This window comes from Pocillopora damicornis, chromosome 4 (assembly GCF_964200805.1).
Source record: "Pocillopora damicornis chromosome 4, jaPocDami1.2, whole genome shotgun sequence".
NCBI lineage: Eukaryota > Metazoa > Cnidaria > Anthozoa > Scleractinia > Pocilloporidae > Pocillopora > Pocillopora damicornis.
The window spans coordinates 12,010,469-12,029,378 of record NC_142673.1 but is presented as its reverse complement, the minus strand read 5'-3'; the positions used below and the strand labels follow the sequence as shown (position 1 = coordinate 12,029,378).

The window sequence follows — 18,910 nt, the reverse complement described above, 5'->3', positions numbered from 1 at the left end:
AGATATTAACGTAATGATTGATAACACGGAAAACTAAAAGTGCACGAGATGCCAACGTAACCAGTACAGCTCATGCAGAAGTCCGTGGTTATCAAAAATTCCAACCGAGATTATCAAGGTAGCTTGATCCCGTCGCAGACCATGGCTTTTACGCGTCTCCAAGTTTTTCTGTTCATCTATTTTTTTCCTCTGTGAATATTGGCTGTAACTTTGTACACTACCCTGCATGTCGTCCTGGAAGGTGCGGCAGCTACCAACTGCCGGTCAGGGACAAGAGTGAGAATGAGATGTGGCTACCAGCCACTGCAACCTCCAGGCTTGTTAATGTTTGTGACTTCAACCTCCAAGCTTGTCAATGTTTGTGACTTCAACCCCCAGGCTTATCCATGTTTGTGACTTCCTTCCAAGTACAAACCAAACGTTTGTGTTCTTCATTTCCTCAGCCTTTGGTCTTGACAAAGACCTCTAGCCCTCAAGCACAAACCAAACGTTTGTGTTTTTCACTCCCTCAGCCTTTGGTCTTGACAAAGACCTCCGGTCCGTAAGGCAGCAAGTGGTGGTTTGCCGTTGACTTCCGCCCTCAACTTAAGGTGCGGGGTAAACCACTCACACTGTGGACACCTGCAAAGGTCCCTTTCCCAAGGTGACACAGTACAGATGGGTTTAGCGTGGCGTCGGGGACCAAACAGAGATTTATGTGTCCCTGTTAAGACCACCCCACAGCTGGGACTTCATGCGACAGGTGGTATCGGTTTACATGGTACCGATAGCAGGCTTAGATAAAACCTGACCTGACCTAACAAACATAACAAACAGCCAACGAGGAAAAGTAAAAGTGCGCGAGGTACCAACTTAACTTTTAGAAAACAAGTGGAACTTAGACCTCGAAATTAATAGCGAAATAACTGAGCCACAAGGAAAAATGAAGGTTTTCGAAATATCTATATAACAATAGGATAGCAAAGAAAACTAAAATTTCACAAGATACCAACGTAAAGCTGGAAAAACGATGGAGTCTAAAAGTGCACGAGAATCCAACGTAAAAGTTGAGCAACAAGGAAAACAAAAAGTGTCTAAGACACCACCGGAAAGAAAAGCAAACTTTAAGTGTGCAGATACTAACGTAACAATCGCACAAAAACGAATATTAACAAGTGTCCAAAACTCTAAATTAACGATCAAACGACAAGTAAACCTAAAAGACTGCGAGATACAATTAAACAATGGGAAAACTGAAATACCATGAGATACTAACAAAACAATCGGACATCAGGGAAAACTAAAATAATTCGAGAGACTGACGTAACAATCTAACAACAAGAAAAACCAAAAGTGCAAGAGAACCAAACGTAACAACGATTACCAAGGAAAACTTAAAGTGTGCAAAATGCTACCGAATAATCGGACAAGAAGATAATTAAAACGGTACGCGAGATAGTGACAAACAATTGGACAACAAGGAAAACTAAAAAGAACAACAGAACCCAACGTAACAATCGAAAAACAAGGAAAACTAAAGTTAACAAGAGCACAAGATACTAACGTAACATCTATTTACAAGGCAAACTTAAAAGGGTGCGAGGAATAACGCAATAATTGGATAACAAGAAAAAATAAAAGTGCACAAGATACTAACTCAACAATCGGGAACAAAAAAAACTAGAGGTACGCGAAATAATAACACAAAAATCAAACAACAAGGAAAATAAAAAGTGCTGGAGGATACTAACCTAGCAATCGGGTAACAAGGAAAAGTTGGAATTTCTTGTTTTAAATCATTCTTATTTCATAGACTTGGTTGGTAGCTAACTATATTCACAAGGAGCTTAACAAGTTCTGCAACCTTGAGTTATTTTAGTTCCTCTTCGTCTTGCTCAAGAACTCGTTTTGGTGGAGCTACATGGATGTCACTGTTTGGCTCTTCTGCAGCTGATTCCATTAAAATTCTCGGATATTTTTTTGCCACCTCCTGTTTGCCACCATTGTTCCAAAAGGTTATAGGTTAAGTAGTGTTCTGTGGTATGGGCACTGTAAGTACCTTTGTATTACAACATTTTTTGATACATCAAGCAGCACTACCAGAAAAATGGAATTTAGCAACAGTACCTTCATCACTAAATTTCTTTAATGACCCATACATTCTGATCATGTTCGGGACGTGAAAAATGAGGATATGCATATATGGGTGATAATATTTACCGTACGTTATCCTGGTCCATCATCAGCCATGCTGACCATTAGTTGTCCTCAACTTTTAGCCAGGCACTTTCATTCCTTTCAATTTCAGCGGTCAGATCCAGTTCATTAGACAGGCCATTCTTGTCACAAACTTGTAGTAACTACGGCACTAATACATATGATTCGGCAAAAAACAGCGCTTCTCTTGCCTTATCTCTGCACACACAAGAAACCATTTGAAAAAATAAATAAATAAAAAAGAAAAATAACGAGATCAGAATCAGTTAATTAAGTTCATCTACATGATTCTTTTTCTTATGTCAGGGATTTCGTGTTGTGTTTGAATTGACTATTTGGTATCCATGGAAAATGTTTGTTAGGTTATACCCTATTTGAGATAATTAAATAAAATAAAATAAAATTAAATTAATTAAATTAATTAAATTAAATTAAATAAAAGTTATTTGGCTAAGTGTCTCCACCAGTCAAGTAAATCATCGATGTAAAAAAAAGCCAACTTACTGTAATTGTGTTAAGTGTCAAGTGCTGTTGCCTCTTGCCAACTTCTGTAAAATCTTTCCCAGAGTGGGTAAGGTTCTAGCACATGTGCTCGTACAGATCTGCAGTCTTTCCCTCCAGAGATGCACTGAATTTTCTCGTGTGGGGTGCGCCATCACGTCGTTGGCATACTGATCAATTTCGTGAGGTTGAAGCGACACCCAAATCCACGTCTCATCTTTCAGCTGTTTCCTCTTTTTACCGTTGACGTGGACTGGATGTTGATCCGAGATCTCCATACCTCTGCGCTAGCGCTTGCCTCACCTGTTCGCGACCAGATTTCGTGAGTCGGTATCCAAGTTGTGATGAACTTATTTGTAACAGCTCAAACAGTATTTTGAGCCTTCCGGAACTTCACTCCATCTCCTTCGCCATTTATTTGTAAACCGAACGTTGGGTTAGCAACGTCAACCTAAAGTGGCACCATGTTTAGAATCATTGGATGGAGAAGGGTTTCAAAGAGCTCTGAAAAGAGCTCCCGATCGCATACAGTTTTTGGGACGATCGGGGGTAGTGCTTTTACTTCGTAAAAATCTTTCATTTTAAGTGCAAATTGTAGATACATCTTTCACCTTCAAAAAGCCGTGCTTTCATTTAGAAGTAGGCACTTTTAAAAATGAGTTCGGCTTTAAATGACCGCTACCTACTAGTGGAAGACAATACAAACAGGCTTTTGGAACTTAGTAAAAGGGTGACCGCGACTGTTAGATAGAGGTGACCACTTTAAAAAGAAATATTACATTAATTAAGGGGAAACATATTCGGGACTTTGGCAACCGACCGCCTGATACAGGATAACGGTCTAATACAGGACAACCGCTTAATACGGTATAATTCAGGTTCGATTGTATTATACTCATTATCGCCATCTGTAAGATCGGCCACGGAACCAAAAATGACGCGATCAATGCCCTTTTTGCATTGGTTCTGGAATAAGTAAAACATTCTGTCACAAACAATTTACCATATCAGCTTGTTCAAACAGTTAATATAAAAAAGCTTGCGTCTCCTTTACACAGACATTTTCCATGATAAGCAGAGGCGACTTTTATGATCTTTTACACCTTAGTCCTTGCAAAGTGTCCCATATCAAACTCATGGGGTACAAATAGTCTTAACATGAATGTAGTGACCACGCCCACTTCAACACCCCACTCAAATCGAGTGTAATTTTCGAATGTTTTAGCATCGTGCGGATTCTCTACGGAAAAAACACTCAATGTACCTCTGAAATATTAAACTATAATATTGTGGCTTTCTATTTCGCTAATTTTCTAACTTGAAGATAAAGTTTTTCCCTCGTCATTTTTACCTTTTCTCCGAGCGGTTGCGTGAAATTAACAAGGCGTTTTTGATCAAAACACGACCGAGCGAAGGGTCTCGGGCGATATCTCTTTTACGCAGGCGCAAATTTAAAATGTACCGCCAGAATCAAAAAGAGGAACAAATTTCCTTTGTTTTGATATGTAAAGTGTCGAACAAAAAGCAGATTTACCTTCGTCAAATGGCGTTTCAAAACAGCTGTATCTTCCTCCTTTTGATATTTCCTGTTTTGTAAGCGTGAAAGCAGTAGGAGAGGGATCGGGAAACTCAGAAAGCGCTTCGGGAATTAATCTGCCATCGTTTACTTACAAGATAAACAAGTAAGATTTGTGAAGTTCGTTGAAGTATGAAGTCTAAATAATTGCCTTTTTAAAGCTTGTTTGCTGGATTTTTCGTAAACTTCCCTGATTAATTTTTCGTTTCAGCTTACTAGTCTATACTATTTCAAAGCTATGTCAAGACGAAGACGGAGAACCATGAGTCGGTCCTTTAAACAATCGTAAACAAAGTGTTTGAGCAATCAGGTATACGAGGTGTAATAATCAATAGCCGCATATCAGAAGTCTTCAGGAAGAAAGTATTCTGTCTTCAGAAAGCTGTCAAGAAAGCTAACAATCGTGGCGGAAGGCAATTAAACGGGCCCTCGGTATCGATTTAATATCATATCGATCTCAGTATCATACAGTTTTGTATCTTTCTTCCGTGGATTCGCCTCTCTAACGAGGGTGTATGTTGAGAATTCATTGCAAAATCGCTTTGTTTTTTTAATTTCCCTCTTTGACCTGTCCGCCATTTTGAAAATTCGTAACGGAGAGCATGCGCATTACGTGGGGTTAGTGGTTGCGTACACCTGGAACCGAGAAAAACAAATGTTCGTCGCACTGGGGAAAGAGTTTGATATGAAGCCTTTGATTTAATTTTATAGCGCCTGTTGTTGACGTTGAAAAATAATTTTACTTGTAGTCTTCTGTTTCTCAACCACTGAAAAAGATCTCTATGAGAAACATATTCCAGGATTAGCATAATTGGTTCTGACCTGTCCAAGTAACCATTCATACTTAGCACATTCCTGTGAGTAACAAGTCGCTGCATAAAGGCAGTTTCTCTGAAAAACTGTTCTTTTGTTCTTTTTTTCTTCGCCAGCCATTTCTGAAGGGGACTTGATGACATAGTTCCCAAAATATTTGTCATTTTTAACTGAAACTGAAGGCTACTCCCTTATATGACGGTTTTGTCCATCGATCAAAAACCAACTTAAGTCAAGCCTCTTTCTCTTAGGTGCAATGGCCGCTTTTTGTGGGCGGGTATTGGTTAAGGACTGGAAATGTATTTTCTTATCCAGTGTACATCGCAGTTGTTAGCTATTGTGCTAAACTTGGGACTAGTTCCTCGTATCGAGGAGGAACTACAGCTTAGCGAGTCAAGAGTATTTTTCATAATAATATTTCGTGGACGCTTGTTAGAAATTGGTGCCATTTATCTCGGAAATGGCTTCATAGCTTTTTTTCCGAATTTCCTTTGCGAAAAATACAACATCTATTTGTAACGACTAAGACCGATAGGTTTTTTCTTTTTTAAGTTGGGTAAAGAGGCCAAGAGATATCACCCCTTTACTTGCATCGGTTTTCTGTTACGCTCAGGTAGTGAGGTTGACAGTTTCTGTTCTACTAACAATACCGTTTATATTAACGGTGACGTCTGGATATTTTCGACGACTACGTAAAACGAGTATCCTGTTTGTAACAACAGGAATTACAGAAAAAAAGATGCGCTGATCCAAAATCAAACATACCACAGTGTTACAGTTGTAACATTTCATTGCTTCTTCTTCCTATCAATAGGAGAGGAAAAACTAGCAAACTGATCCAATGGCATAAAAAAGGAGAAACTGGATATTAAATGTTTCCATCTCATGTCTCTGCACTGGTTTAAAAAATATCATTAGTCTCATATCAGACTGATTAAAACTTTTATTAATGCAAATGTTAAAATTTCATCGTAACCCACAACTACATGAATCTGCTTCAAACCTGTTAGAATTCTCTTTATAATGAAAAAATTTATAACATCAAAAGGTGGGGCAGATAAAGTGAAAACTATTGTTAGCCATAAATGCATCGGTAGTGCATAGCTCATGTGAGATATCTCACACCACCTCACTTGATCTCCTCATTATTGACAGTACATATACTGTCACACAGAGACAAACGCGTCGAGTCTGGATTTTGCAGTTATCAACTTCAACCCCTACTTTGAGTTCGTCAACGCCCGATTTAGGGTAGGAAAAAAGTGGTTGTCCCCTCAGTTGAACCTGAAGCCTTCGACAACAAAGATGAAAGCAACCTTGTTTTTATCTCCTTAAATGGACTGAAAACACTCGCGATTCCTTTCTTTGGGAGAGCGTATCTACAGACGTTTATAAAGCCCGCTGAGTACCCTTGGTTTCCTTTCGCGATTCAGTTCCAACTCCAGTCAAGCAATGCCAGTGTTCTAAATCACAATTAAATCTCGTTGTATCAAGATAGTGTTCCAACACTATTAAGATAGTGTAAGACAGGACTATGTTTTAACACTGAAATGCCGAGGTTAAAATTGATTTCAGTTTGACTTAATTTCAAATAAGTTGTATTATTTTAATTTTTACTTTGTTTTAAGATTATGGTAAGGTAGCTGGAACACAGAGGAAACATCAAATTGGTTTGAAATCGTTTTAAACTAGGACATATGTACAGTATCTCTGAATGTCTATTGCAATTTTTCATTTTTGTCATAGGGAGGGTTCTTTTAACATAATTTATCTACACAGTTTCCTCAACAGACCTTCCACTGTTATCACCGCTGTTTTTATCAGGGCTATTAGACGACAATCTGCTATCGCCTGCTCTAGTCGTAGGGTCCAGAAAGAGAAGACGTGCTGCCTTGCGCAGGTCTCGGCCTCTCCAGAAGTAGATAAGTGGGTTTACAGAAGAGTTTATCAAAAGAGCTGAAATGGCTAAGTTCAACTCGGTTTTACTCTTATTACTTCTGGTGAAGCCCAAAACAATTTGAACAACGACAGCGGGGAGGAGGAAAACCAGGAGAGCTAAGAAAATGTAAACAATGGTTAACGCAATTCGTGCTTCTCTTTTCGAAGCGATGACGGTGGCGTTTCCCTCTGAAAGCAAATCATGAATACTGTTGCGCTTGACGCTGACTATCAAGGCTATCTGAGCAGCAACAAGATATATTACCAAAGTGCCAGCAATGACCGAAGTAATGGTTTGATTGGTTTCTTCGTCAATACCCGAGTAGCGGAGAACAACGATACCAATCCATGCAAGCCACAGTATGACCATATTACGCGCGGCTTGTGTTGTTGTGACGTTAGCACGGTAATGTAACGGCTTGGATACTGCCAGGAAACGGTCGGTACTGAGGTATGCGAGACTGAGGAAAGAGCCGCCCGCGCACAAATGGAGGAAACATTCATATAGAGAATGAACGACTTCGGAGTTACAGATGGTTGATGGGTAGTGTAACATCAAGCGCCAGGCAATAAACAGAGGCTGAGTAATCAAACCAACTAGCAGGTCTGTAACGGCCAAACTACCCAGAAGAATGTTCGCAGGGACTCGAAGTTCTTGAGACTTACCGATTGTGATTACAATCAAGAGATTGCTTAGAACAGCAAATATGGCAAACGGTGTGTTAATCACAATAATAGAGATGTTTAGATCATAGTGATACGACTTGCTGTCCAATATTTCCTGTCTGCAGCTCATTTGACTTGTGCGATTTGAAAACATAGTTAAATTGCCCGCCATCTTCTGAAAGAAGAAAAAAAAGAAACCAATCTATTTTTCTCAATAGCTCTGGCCCTGGCTGTTTATAGCGTGGATAATGTTATCCGCTGGAGAAATCTCTCTTCGCTCGATGGTGCAGTAGGGTTTGTTAACACTTTTATAAATTTTTCTCTTTACCTAAATCTTTCTCTTTATTGAGTAATAAAAAATGAAGAAACGTTATTTACAGGATAAGAAGAAATTATTGAAAAAACCATAGTGTATAAACGCCCAAAAAACAATACGCGAACGGGACACCAAAAAAATAGAGGTAAAAAAAATATGCAAATGTAAAAAAGCTAAGAAATAGAAATTAAAAATGAAATAAGCAATCCTGTGAGATTTAACGTTAGTTCAAATGGTAAGGACCCTCGAACAGGGACAAATGTGACTAAGTTGCGTGTTCGGCGACATAATGGTTGTCGTATTACTGAAATATCGTAATGGCTTCATCATTACTAGCCAGCAATATTCTACAATTTCTCGTTATCTTTGGGTTTAACAATCAATGTTCTCGCCGAATGTCCCCTCAGGAAACCTTTTCTTTAAATTCTTCAACAATTTTCTGGATATTACTTTGCACGCCAATTAATATGGTTGCAAATTTTTGTAAAGATGACCTTCCTATATTTCATTCCCTATTTTGTGCTACTTGAACACATCACATGTATTCGATAATCTTGAAATGTCTGCTAATTTTCTGACATTTGCGGCTACTTTGACTAAGCCTGCCACCAAAAATTGTTGTTTCACTTATAGGAGGAACTGTTGTCTTATATTTGGAAGAAATGAGCCTACATCGCAAAAAAACTAACGGATCGTTACTCCTTCCCACATCCTGAATCTTTGGAAATTTTCAAAACAAAGGTTAGCTTCGCCTTTTACATTCTTAACTGTCACTTTGTGTTCTGAAGTTGTTCAAAGGACATTACGTTGACACTGACGTCACCATTCTGGCATGCTTCCGTCCATGCTGTCATCAGTGATATCCTGCCATTTCTTATCCTTTTTTAATTATGTTTTGCGGTTTTTTTTTAATTTGATGATTCTTTAAGGACGCTTACTTTGCAACATATGTTTTTTTAAAAAGACACAGGTCGACATAAAATAAATCTTATATGAAAGGTAGGATATCCTATTAGGTATGAATCATAATAATGTCTTTGTCTGGCCAGTAACTGAATTTTGATTGTCTGGTCGGTGTTTTCTTAGCTCAGTCTAGAAAACCCGCTATTGTCTTGTACCACCGAAAGGTTTATTAAAGAGTCACGTAATTCTTTCAAGGCTTAAAAAGCGTATTCCAAAGTTTGATGTCTACGCTCTAAAGCTTTAACGAACTTCTCACATCCTGTGTGCAAAGTATCTACATATTAAAACAATTCAACAAATATGAAATGTTTCAAAACTACTTTTCTTCATAAAAGCGGTAATTGAGCTTCTTTTTCATCACATCTTGTGTGCAAATTATCTACAAATTAAAAGAACGGAACAAATATGAAATATTTCGAAACCATTTTTCTTGATAAAAGCGGTTATTAAAGCTTCTCTTTCATATCGAGATAATTAGGTTCCACAGATTTGGGAAGGCATTCAAAAGGATTTTACAGGAAAAAGATGGCCCTTGGTATTCCATGGAGCAACTCTCACTCATAAATAGCCATTCAATCCGTGGGCTTAGCACAAAAATATTGCGAATCATCCTATACTTTTCCAAAGAAAGGCTATATCTCACTATTAATTATGCGTTGACCTACTTTCGTCTGGTTTAAATTATTTGTCATTATTTTTAGCCTTCCCTCAAAGTATCTATGATCACAATATTTTCTAATAGTCACTCCAACTCGGTTCCGATCGAAAACTAAGAAAAGAATGAAACGTACCTTAGTGAAAACCCAATTATAATTAAGGTGGATAGTCCGCGATCTTTCACTCGTTGCGCACTGCTATAATCCTTTCAAGATAGGCTAAATCGAGAACGGCCGGAAACCGGAAAAGCTTGTACGTCAAATTGAGCAATGTTTCAAAATCTGTCATTCGATTTATCCGTGTGTCACAGATTGAGTACAGTTGTGCCCTTATCGCGCAAATGCTTTCGGATTTTATTGAACCACAAGGTGGCCGGCGGCTAAGCCTCTCTGTACAATTCCTATCTTTTAATGTAAATGCCAAGGTAATGAAGCCAACTGAGGAAAAAAAACCTTACAAAGGCGAAACTCAACGAAAATTGAACAAAAGTATATACCTCAGTCAAAAAGTAAACGTGGCCATTTACTTGCATTCTATACCACGAAGATATCAAAAATAATTTGAGGACTTCAGAAACAATTGTTTCATAAAAATTTCTAACAGAAGAAAGTGCGCGAGGACCTGGAAATGTTTCCTCCCCCGAAATGTTAAGTGTTTACCAAATAATTAGCCTTACTACAACATTTTCTGTCTTTGACTGCTTAACAAACCGAACACAGAATTAACTATTTCAACCAAAGGAAGTGACGATACTTTTAATTTAAAACTTTGACCGCATTTCGAGAAAAACAAGGGAAACTCTAGCAAGGTTGATACAATATCCTTCACCTTATCGAGATTGAACTGCCACTCACCAGACGTACATGTTCTCTCTCTTAATTTGGAGATATATATATTTTTGATTGGCAGTGCAAAATCTTAATATATTTTAATTGCCACTGCGATCAAATGAGAGGAAGCCGAGCGACTAACCAACGTGCAGAAAAAACATTTATCATCTGTATCTGATTATTGTCCGCCGAGATTCATTTCGCCTTTTCCGAAGTTGTCATGATTTCCATCGATGACTTTCATTTCATCGTTCTCTAGGAAGAACGTATCTCATAACCGATAAATTGATGTTGTTAAAAAACGGATTACAACATTCTACATTCTTGACAGAGAGGGACTTTTATCTTACCTAAATTAAGAACACCGACATCAACGATGAAAACATGAATCTGTCCGATACTAATCTTTACGATAGTTATTGCCAGTGTCCGTAAACGTGTAGACTGGAGGCATCGGAACAGTTGCCTTTCTTAATAAACTGGCTTATTCCATAGTAATTATCGCTTGGGTCGGGGAAACTTGGTTCTTTACTTTAAATTTTAAGACACCTTGAGTCTGAATATCGTTAACTGATACCTACAAAATGCCCAGAAGTGCTATTTTCGATTGGCAGTAAAAGCAAATCAAAATTTTGAATTATGTCAGCCATAAATTCTCTCTTTTTCAATATATAGTGCATCTAAAAAGGCATTAAACGAGCGTGTCAGTGTTACAGCCAGCAATTCAGAGACAAGGAAAAAAGCGAACATTGTCCACGTTTTTACTAGATATTAAGGTTGCTTCACATAATGAACAAATTCTGCCTCATCAACTAAATCCGTCGAAAACGCCTTGTGGAAATGATTATCATATCAAACGATTACAGTAGGTTCGTATTTCTGAATTTGTCACGTTTGTATACATTTTTTTTTCCCAAAAAGTTAATGACACTGCTTAAATAATTGTTACCAATGCGAGGGCAATTACTTTTCCATTTGCTATCGTTTACTTTATAACCTGACACGTGGCTTCCTTAGGACTACCAAAGTTTGGTTGTTGAAATTGTGGATTCAGGAAACTTTTTTCAAACATGTGTCATAAAAATTCTCAAATCAGATTTTATCAAAATTGAGGTCTACTTTTTCAATCAGTTTCGTCATCTTATTGAAAAAACGTATAATATGTGTAAGATGCTTCTGTTTACTTATTTCAGTAGACTGACAGCTTTTTGACAACTACTCTTTTCATTTAACTTTTAAGTTGTAAAATTTGACAATCAACGATTAGTATTTTTCCTCTGTAAATTTTGTGGCTACGAGGCTTGCCCTCTCACTCTAGAAATTTTTGATGGAGGGGTCGAACAAAACCCAGTAGAAAGTAAGAGGAGAGAAAGTAAGTAAAGTAAATTCGATGACAGCGATAAGTCGAAAATACGGATTTTGTCACACGTGCATCACAAAAGATAAGAAATAAGAAATATGTTTGATACATAAAACGTCAAACGTAGTAATCTTTGTCTATTCATTCGTCTCTTCATCACATGAGCCTAAAGTTAACGTTTTCCCAATTCAGAAGCTTCATAGCTTACTTGGTGAACGATAACCAGCGCAATTGGATCGCAAAATCTCAGGCTGGAATGTTGTGGCTTATATTTTTACTCGTGCATTTATATTTTTATCTATCTACTTTTATTTATTTATTTTATCAGTTTCCTGTGACTTCAATAAATTGTCAAACTACGGCAGCCAGAATGAGGGCTGCGTTTAGAACTCTCAGTGGCAATTACGCAACCATAGAGCACGTTCTCAAAAAAGTATTATTTATATCAATTACAACAACCATATCAGAAAAATTCCAAAATTACTTCCTTCCGTCCTTCGAAGCTCTCTGACTATGAAAAATGCGCCTGTAAAATTTTGGCTAATACATCCGTTTACCTAAATGAAAAAAGAAAGGAAAAAAACCATACGAGAGATGTTACGATTGGCTCTCTGCCGTGATCCATCGAGGAACTTGAATAAAATGACGTCAGTAACTATGACATACTCCAACAACATTTAATATAAAGTGATTGATTGCGAGGAATAAAATCAGAGAGTACCACGACACTCAATCACATGGTAAAAAAATTCTCAACACACACTTTTCCTCATTATTTAAGGCCGCAGGCGTCTTAATTGTTTGCCTGATTTCAAACCAAATGGCAAAATCAACGAAGGCAAACCCGAGTTCTTGGTATTTTATTATCCGAAACACTTGGAGATAAGCTTTCGATGACTCAGTTTCTTTTCACGTTGCTATCACTTATACTAATAGAATGTTCATTGTCGATGGCCTATAGTTTAACCGGCTTTAAAGATAGAGTTTCATCCCCCTTCAAAACACCATGCGCTAAAGACAACTCGCTTGCTCCGTGTAACTCCCCATTTGGCTACCAAGAATACCCCTGTGTGCCGGATCTAAATGGAATCGCCAAAATACACAAAACATTCATCACATGAAAAAATGTATTCTCGAAAAACCGCAATAGACAGAAATGTCATTACAATCCCGTGTTAGTTGTAAACCACATTTGAAGCTTAGAAGCTTAGAAAAAGATGATATCAACGGCAAGAAAAAAGCTAATTTCATATTTTGCCCATAACATGACATTCAATTAGACAACGGTAACACGTCCTCTTAAAATATTTTCCTTTCACAGGTCATCATAAATAACGATTCGTCGATTATTAAGAAATGTAAAAAGAAAATACGTGCTCATGAACACACTCTTTTTTGCATCATCTATATTTTTTCCTATCAGCCATAGAACGGAACTACGTTGCTTACGACTGTAAAAAAAGTGAAGATATGATTGTTCTTAATGTTGAATCACGAATGAGCTGAGCAAATTCTGAATAGAGAGAGGGAAAGACTAAAAAAGGATAAATTTCCAAAAAGCAGCGCCATCTTACCTTTGGGTGGAAAGACACCAAACACTGGCACTGTCGTTAGCTTAGACGAAGCGACCAAAGTAAAATAATACACATCTCAAAATCACCAGGGGGCAGCTAAGTTATTTCATGAATTTACTTTGTTGTGAAACGTCAATCTTTTCACTAAGTGACCGCGTGCATAAAACAAATTAAAAATTAAAGACCTTGGATCACGTTTGATTTCCAGGTTCCGTGGTCTATGTTGCTGTATATTCATTAATCATCAATGCCTTTTTTTCTTTGCACTGCAGTAAACTTACCACATGTACTCACATCATTTCCTTCTCCATCACTCATCTTTATCGAAATTCATTCCAAACGAGACGTAAGTCCGGTATTAGCTGTTCAACTGTAGAGGTTGCGTTCGATCTACCAAAACCACAATGATAAAAAGAATTCAAAGTGTGGTTGAACCAGAAACCAAATCGAAATTCTTATAACTCGGGTTTTGAAGCTGAATATTCATTGCAAACGTACATTTTCAAATCTTTCACTATTAATACATCCGCCGTTAATTTTTTTGAATGATACGAATTCCGTTTTGTTGCAATTTGAATTTTTTCAGGAGAGAGATGCTAAACTATTGGTTAGAATGCATAAATTGTGTCTTCTATTTTTGTTTCATCATCACTGGGAAAAAAAAGCGGTGGCTAATTTAGTTCAAGAGTTTATCTGATTAAGAATATTCCAGCTTGATAAGGTGTAAACAAATGACAATACTTTGATATCTGAATTAATCGTAGAGTTTTTTGCTATTTTTTTCATGAAACTTTTTAGCTTAATGCGTGCGTTTCTTGGTGTGTTTGTCTAAGAAAGTAAACATTACTGTGACAACTTTACCAGCTACGCTCTCTAGACGTGAAATAGACTCGCCTGACGTGTTTGGCTGTTGGATGTTTCTATCACTTGATAGAATCTGAAATTTTGCTGGGGACTTCTTACTTACTTTCACATGCGTGGTCACCATACATGAGGAAAATCATTATTTTATAGGACCTATTCTCTTCCTATTGTTCGTGAACGACATGCCTTTAAGTATACGTGATTCAACACTAGACGTTTATGCTGGTGACAAAACTTTATCAAGAACCTCTAGCTGGGAAAATGTCCCTCATCTGACATACGCTCTCAATCAAGATCTCAAACGTTTAGATGAGTGATCAGCACCAAACAAAATGTCTATGAACTCTCAGAAAACCAAGTCCATGCTGGTAACAGGGAAACGTTTGCGGAACCTTGTCGCCTCTTCCACAATAGATATTAACTTAAAAGGAAGAAACATTGAACATGTAACTGATTTCAAACTTTTAGGGGTCACGTTAGATCACGACCTTTCATTTAATCGCCAGATTGAGGAGTTATGCAAAAAGTTGGCGAAACGTACTGGACTCCTTCGTCACATAAGTCCATATTTAAAACGCAGTCGACGAGACATATACTACTCTACAGTCATTACACCTATAATGCTTTACGGCAATAAGATTTCCTGCGTCTTCAAAACGTGCGGCCAGAATAATTCTTGATGCCAAAAGAACAACACCTTCTGTCACCTTCTTATCGGTGTTATTACTGTCAAATGTTACCCTCATTAAATAAAGTCTTACCTTGCCAATACGATCATGATTTGTGTCAAAAGAAAAATGTGCGCCATTTTAAATTAAAACATTAGCTCCACTTGTAACTGGTCCTACTGTAACACCGTTGTTATGTCATTTTAACAAGTGTGATGAAATTAAGAGCACTGGCACTTATTTCATAATTTTCATTCCAGAAACACACACACACACACAAGAGAACATTATTATGATACCCTGAGATGCCATAAACTATAACACGTATGACCAAATCCTGCGCATAAGCCACACCTTACTTATTTTTCAATACCAAATCCATCAACAGATAGTTAGGTGTTACATTATTACACTTGTGTATATGAAACAGTGATCTGGTATGATCTGTAAATTTTTTAGTTGATAACCTAATGAATGATCAATAGATGCAGAGGGGAAGTATAATTCAAATACCACTGAATTTTCACCAGTTGATACTGCATAAATATTCAACCCAACATGAGATGAATAATACCCTTTGCTGGAATCCAAATGGAGTTTCATTTCATATGTTTTTTCATTAAACTGATGAAAGTCCTTATCAATGAATTTAACCCCTGTAATGTCATCCCCATCACTGAACTGTCCACTTCTTCATAGTGTATGCAAATGTGGTTTTCAAATCTTACTACCAACAGACTAATTCAATCTATCATTAACATACTTCTGATAATTAGTAGTCATCATTACATTACTATTAGTGATAGTTGTAGCGACAAAATTGACATTAGCAGCATGTGTGCTTTCATGTGCCTGTGCCTGTTTGACATTAATTATTACACCTCTGCTATTCACATTCAAATTACCAGTCATCACTCTTGTACCATCAGTTTTCAATATACCACTTGCTTGTGTATAAACATACCCTTAATTACTGGGATCTGTTGCATTTGATGGGCGTGCCACAATGATAAACTTATTGCCTTTCTTATCAAGACCTTCTGATACATCCAGAATAAAGGTTTTACGATCGACATATTTCTTATTAACCGCATCCTTATCATTGTTATTACTGCTGTGATAATCTGGTATTAATAGCCTGATTTTCAATATTTGGGGTAACAGATTGTTCATATCTGTTTTCTTATCTGTGGTATCTTTCATCTGCTCCAAGGTTACAGCCTCATCATCATATTGTGCTCTACTCAGCTCATAAATGGTCCTACCATCTGCATCCCATCTGTTATCACTTCCTAATCTCAATAATTGGTTATTATCACTTTTTGTCCTGTATGTTGCACCACAAAATGCGTTATTAACGACATCAGTATTTGAAGTGGGTGTACGTACATTCTTGATACGGTTATTATTCATATTAATATCACCTGGTAAAGTGTCAGAACCGTTTAGACTACTATTTGCAATGGTATCAACATACTTTTTATTACCTGCACCTTTGCACCTGATTGATCTTCAAGGTTAATGATAATGATAATGATAAGGAATTTATATAGCGCTAAAACTATACACAATATTCAGAAGCGCTTTACATAAGTTAAAGTTCTATACTAATTAAAGTTAAAATATTCAAAGGCAATAAACATTAGAACTATTACAACAAACTAAAAGCTTTCCTAAATAGATATGTTTTAAGTTGCTTTTTAAAAATGGCGAGGCTATTACTTGTTCTTATAGTTAATGGCAGCGAGTTCCATAAAACAGGTGCAGCATGAGCAAAGGCCCGATCCCTAAGTGAAGAGCAGTTGGCTTTTGGAACGAACAGAAGAGATGGAACAGGCGAGCGAAGAGCATAATTAGTAGCTGGTTTCAGGGACGAAAGATCTTTAATGTAGGGAGGACTTTGGTTGCGTCATGACTTGTAAACAAAGAGGAGCAATTTAAACTGAACTCTGAACGTTACTGGGAGCCAATGTAGGTCGATAAGTGCATTTGTGATATGCTCAAATTTTGGAATCTGAAAAATCACTCTAGCCGCAGCATTCTGAACTTTCTGTAAGCGATCGAGTTGATATTTAGGTAGACCGAAGAGAAATGCGTTACAGTAATCAAGGTGTGAGGATATAAAGGCGTGGACTGGTGTCTTAGTCCATTGAACAGTAAGGAATTTTCTGATCTGTCTTATGTTATATAATCCGCGAAAAGCCTTGCTACAAATCTTGCCTATATGAACGTTCATTCGCATATAGGCATCGAACCAGGACCCAAGGTTCCGGACGCTTTCTAAAGGTTTAATAAGGGTGTCACCAATAATAATAGATTCAATAGATGTTTTTTCAAGTTGTTGGCGGGTGCTAATAATTAGAAACTCAGTTTTTGCGTCGTTGATCATTAAACGATTAGCAATAATCCAAGAACGAACATCAGCAATGCACATCTCAATCGCAGAGACAGCGCTAATTTCGGAATGGATAGAACAAGGTCGGGAGGACAGGTAAATCTCGGTGTCGTCAGCATAACCATGGACGGAAGGGAGATGCTGAGAAATAATGTTGAAGAGGCGGGAGACGTAGAGAGTGAATAAAATAGGCCCCATACAACTACCCCAGGGGACTCCACAGTTCATATTAAAGTCATCAGAAGTCTTATCACCAACAAGTATACGTTGTTTGCGACCGGACAGAAATGAGTCGAACCAATTTAAAGCAGTCCCGACGACTCCAAAATCCTGTGACAAGATATTCAGAAGAATGGAACGTCCAATGGTGTCAAAAGCAGCACTAAGGTCCAAAAGTACGAGAAGTGTCACTGCTTTAATATCTCTACTCATTAAGATGTGGTTTTCAACCTTTAATAGAGCAGTTTCTGTCGAGTGATACTTAGGGAAGCGAGACTGGAATTTAGGGAGAGGGGAATTTTTTTCACGGTGGACGAGAAGTTCTTGAAGTGAAGCCTTTTCCACTACCTTGGTAATGAATGGAAGATTACTGACTAGACGGAAATTTTTATAGACCAAATCAAGTCCAGGTTTTTTCAGTAGAGGAAAGACAACGGCGGTTCTCCAATTTTCTGGAACATGACCATTGAGAAGAGAGAGATTACCATCTCAGTGATAGGGGACGCTAATACATCAGGAAAGGGCTTCACTAGCCATGTAGGAACAGGATCCAGCCAACAAGAGGCATCGGAGGATTCTCGAACAATCTTAGACACTTCTCCGATGGATAGCGCGGAAAAACTCTCCAGATTCTCCTTAGGAGTAACACGAATGAGTCGAGGTTCTTGAACTTGAAACTTGTCAAGATTTTCCTTTATGATTTTAGTTTTTTTGAGGAAGAAGGTGCCAAATTCGTTTGCTAGCTTTGTGGGGTCAGTGTGCTCTGGAAGAGCCGTCTCAAGTGGTTCCCTACACAAAGAATTAACTACACGAAATAACTTGCGAGAGTCACCCGCACACTGATCAATTAGGTTTGAATAATAATTCACAGTCACCAGGGAGGTCAGTTTTCACGGCTCTCTTTTCAAGGCGACGACGTTGACGCTTGAGTTGCTTAATGTCATCATTAAACCATGGGACCTTTGGACGATTAATCATAGTCCTTGTTTTAAGCGGGGCAAACTTATCCAGTAAGTCAGTAAGAGTCTTGTTAAAGCAGTCAGAGAGTGCATCAATATTGTCCCAGTTTACGCTTGCACAAAGCATAGAAAAGGCAATATCAGCTGAGAACGCAGCAATATCAATATTTTTGAGTTTACGAACAGTTTTTTGCATGACAAAGCTGGTCATAAGAAACCAATAGGACACTGAATAATAAAATGATCGGAGATGGGAAAAGTAGTTTTCGGGGAAGCAAGAACAATATCATCTGAGGAACGAGTAATAATTAAATGAGGTATGACCTGATAAAATGGGGCGGGCCCGAAACGTGTTGCGAAAGACTGAACGTTTCCAGTAAATTCATAAATTTCTTGGTGTCATTGTCATGTTAAG

The 18,910-nt window shown here is 37.8% G+C and overlaps 1 protein-coding gene across 8 annotated transcripts; it reads right to left on the bottom strand.

The window, feature by feature from the left end:
• Positions 1-6,011: 6,011 nt before the first annotated feature.
• Positions 6,012-13,802, bottom strand: LOC113668176 (cannabinoid receptor 1). 8 transcript variants are annotated; one of them, XM_089202607.1, is made up of 3 exons: positions 9,761-9,801; positions 9,290-9,348; positions 6,012-7,865 (listed from the first exon to the last, which is right to left on the bottom strand). In XM_089202607.1, exon 3 carries the CDS (start codon positions 7,860-7,862, stop codon positions 6,858-6,860), a length of 1,005 nt encoding a protein of 334 aa, XP_089058733.1. In that variant the 5' UTR covers positions 7,863-7,865; positions 9,290-9,348; positions 9,761-9,801; the 3' UTR covers positions 6,012-6,857. The 8 variants fall into 8 exon arrangements, with proteins under 8 accessions (XP_089058733.1, XP_089058736.1, XP_089058735.1 ...); XM_089202610.1 differs by lacking the exon at positions 9,761-9,801 and adding an exon at positions 9,613-9,733; XM_089202609.1 differs by lacking the exons at positions 9,290-9,348; positions 9,761-9,801 and adding an exon at positions 13,672-13,802.
• Between the last annotated feature and the right edge of the window lie 5,108 nt (positions 13,803-18,910).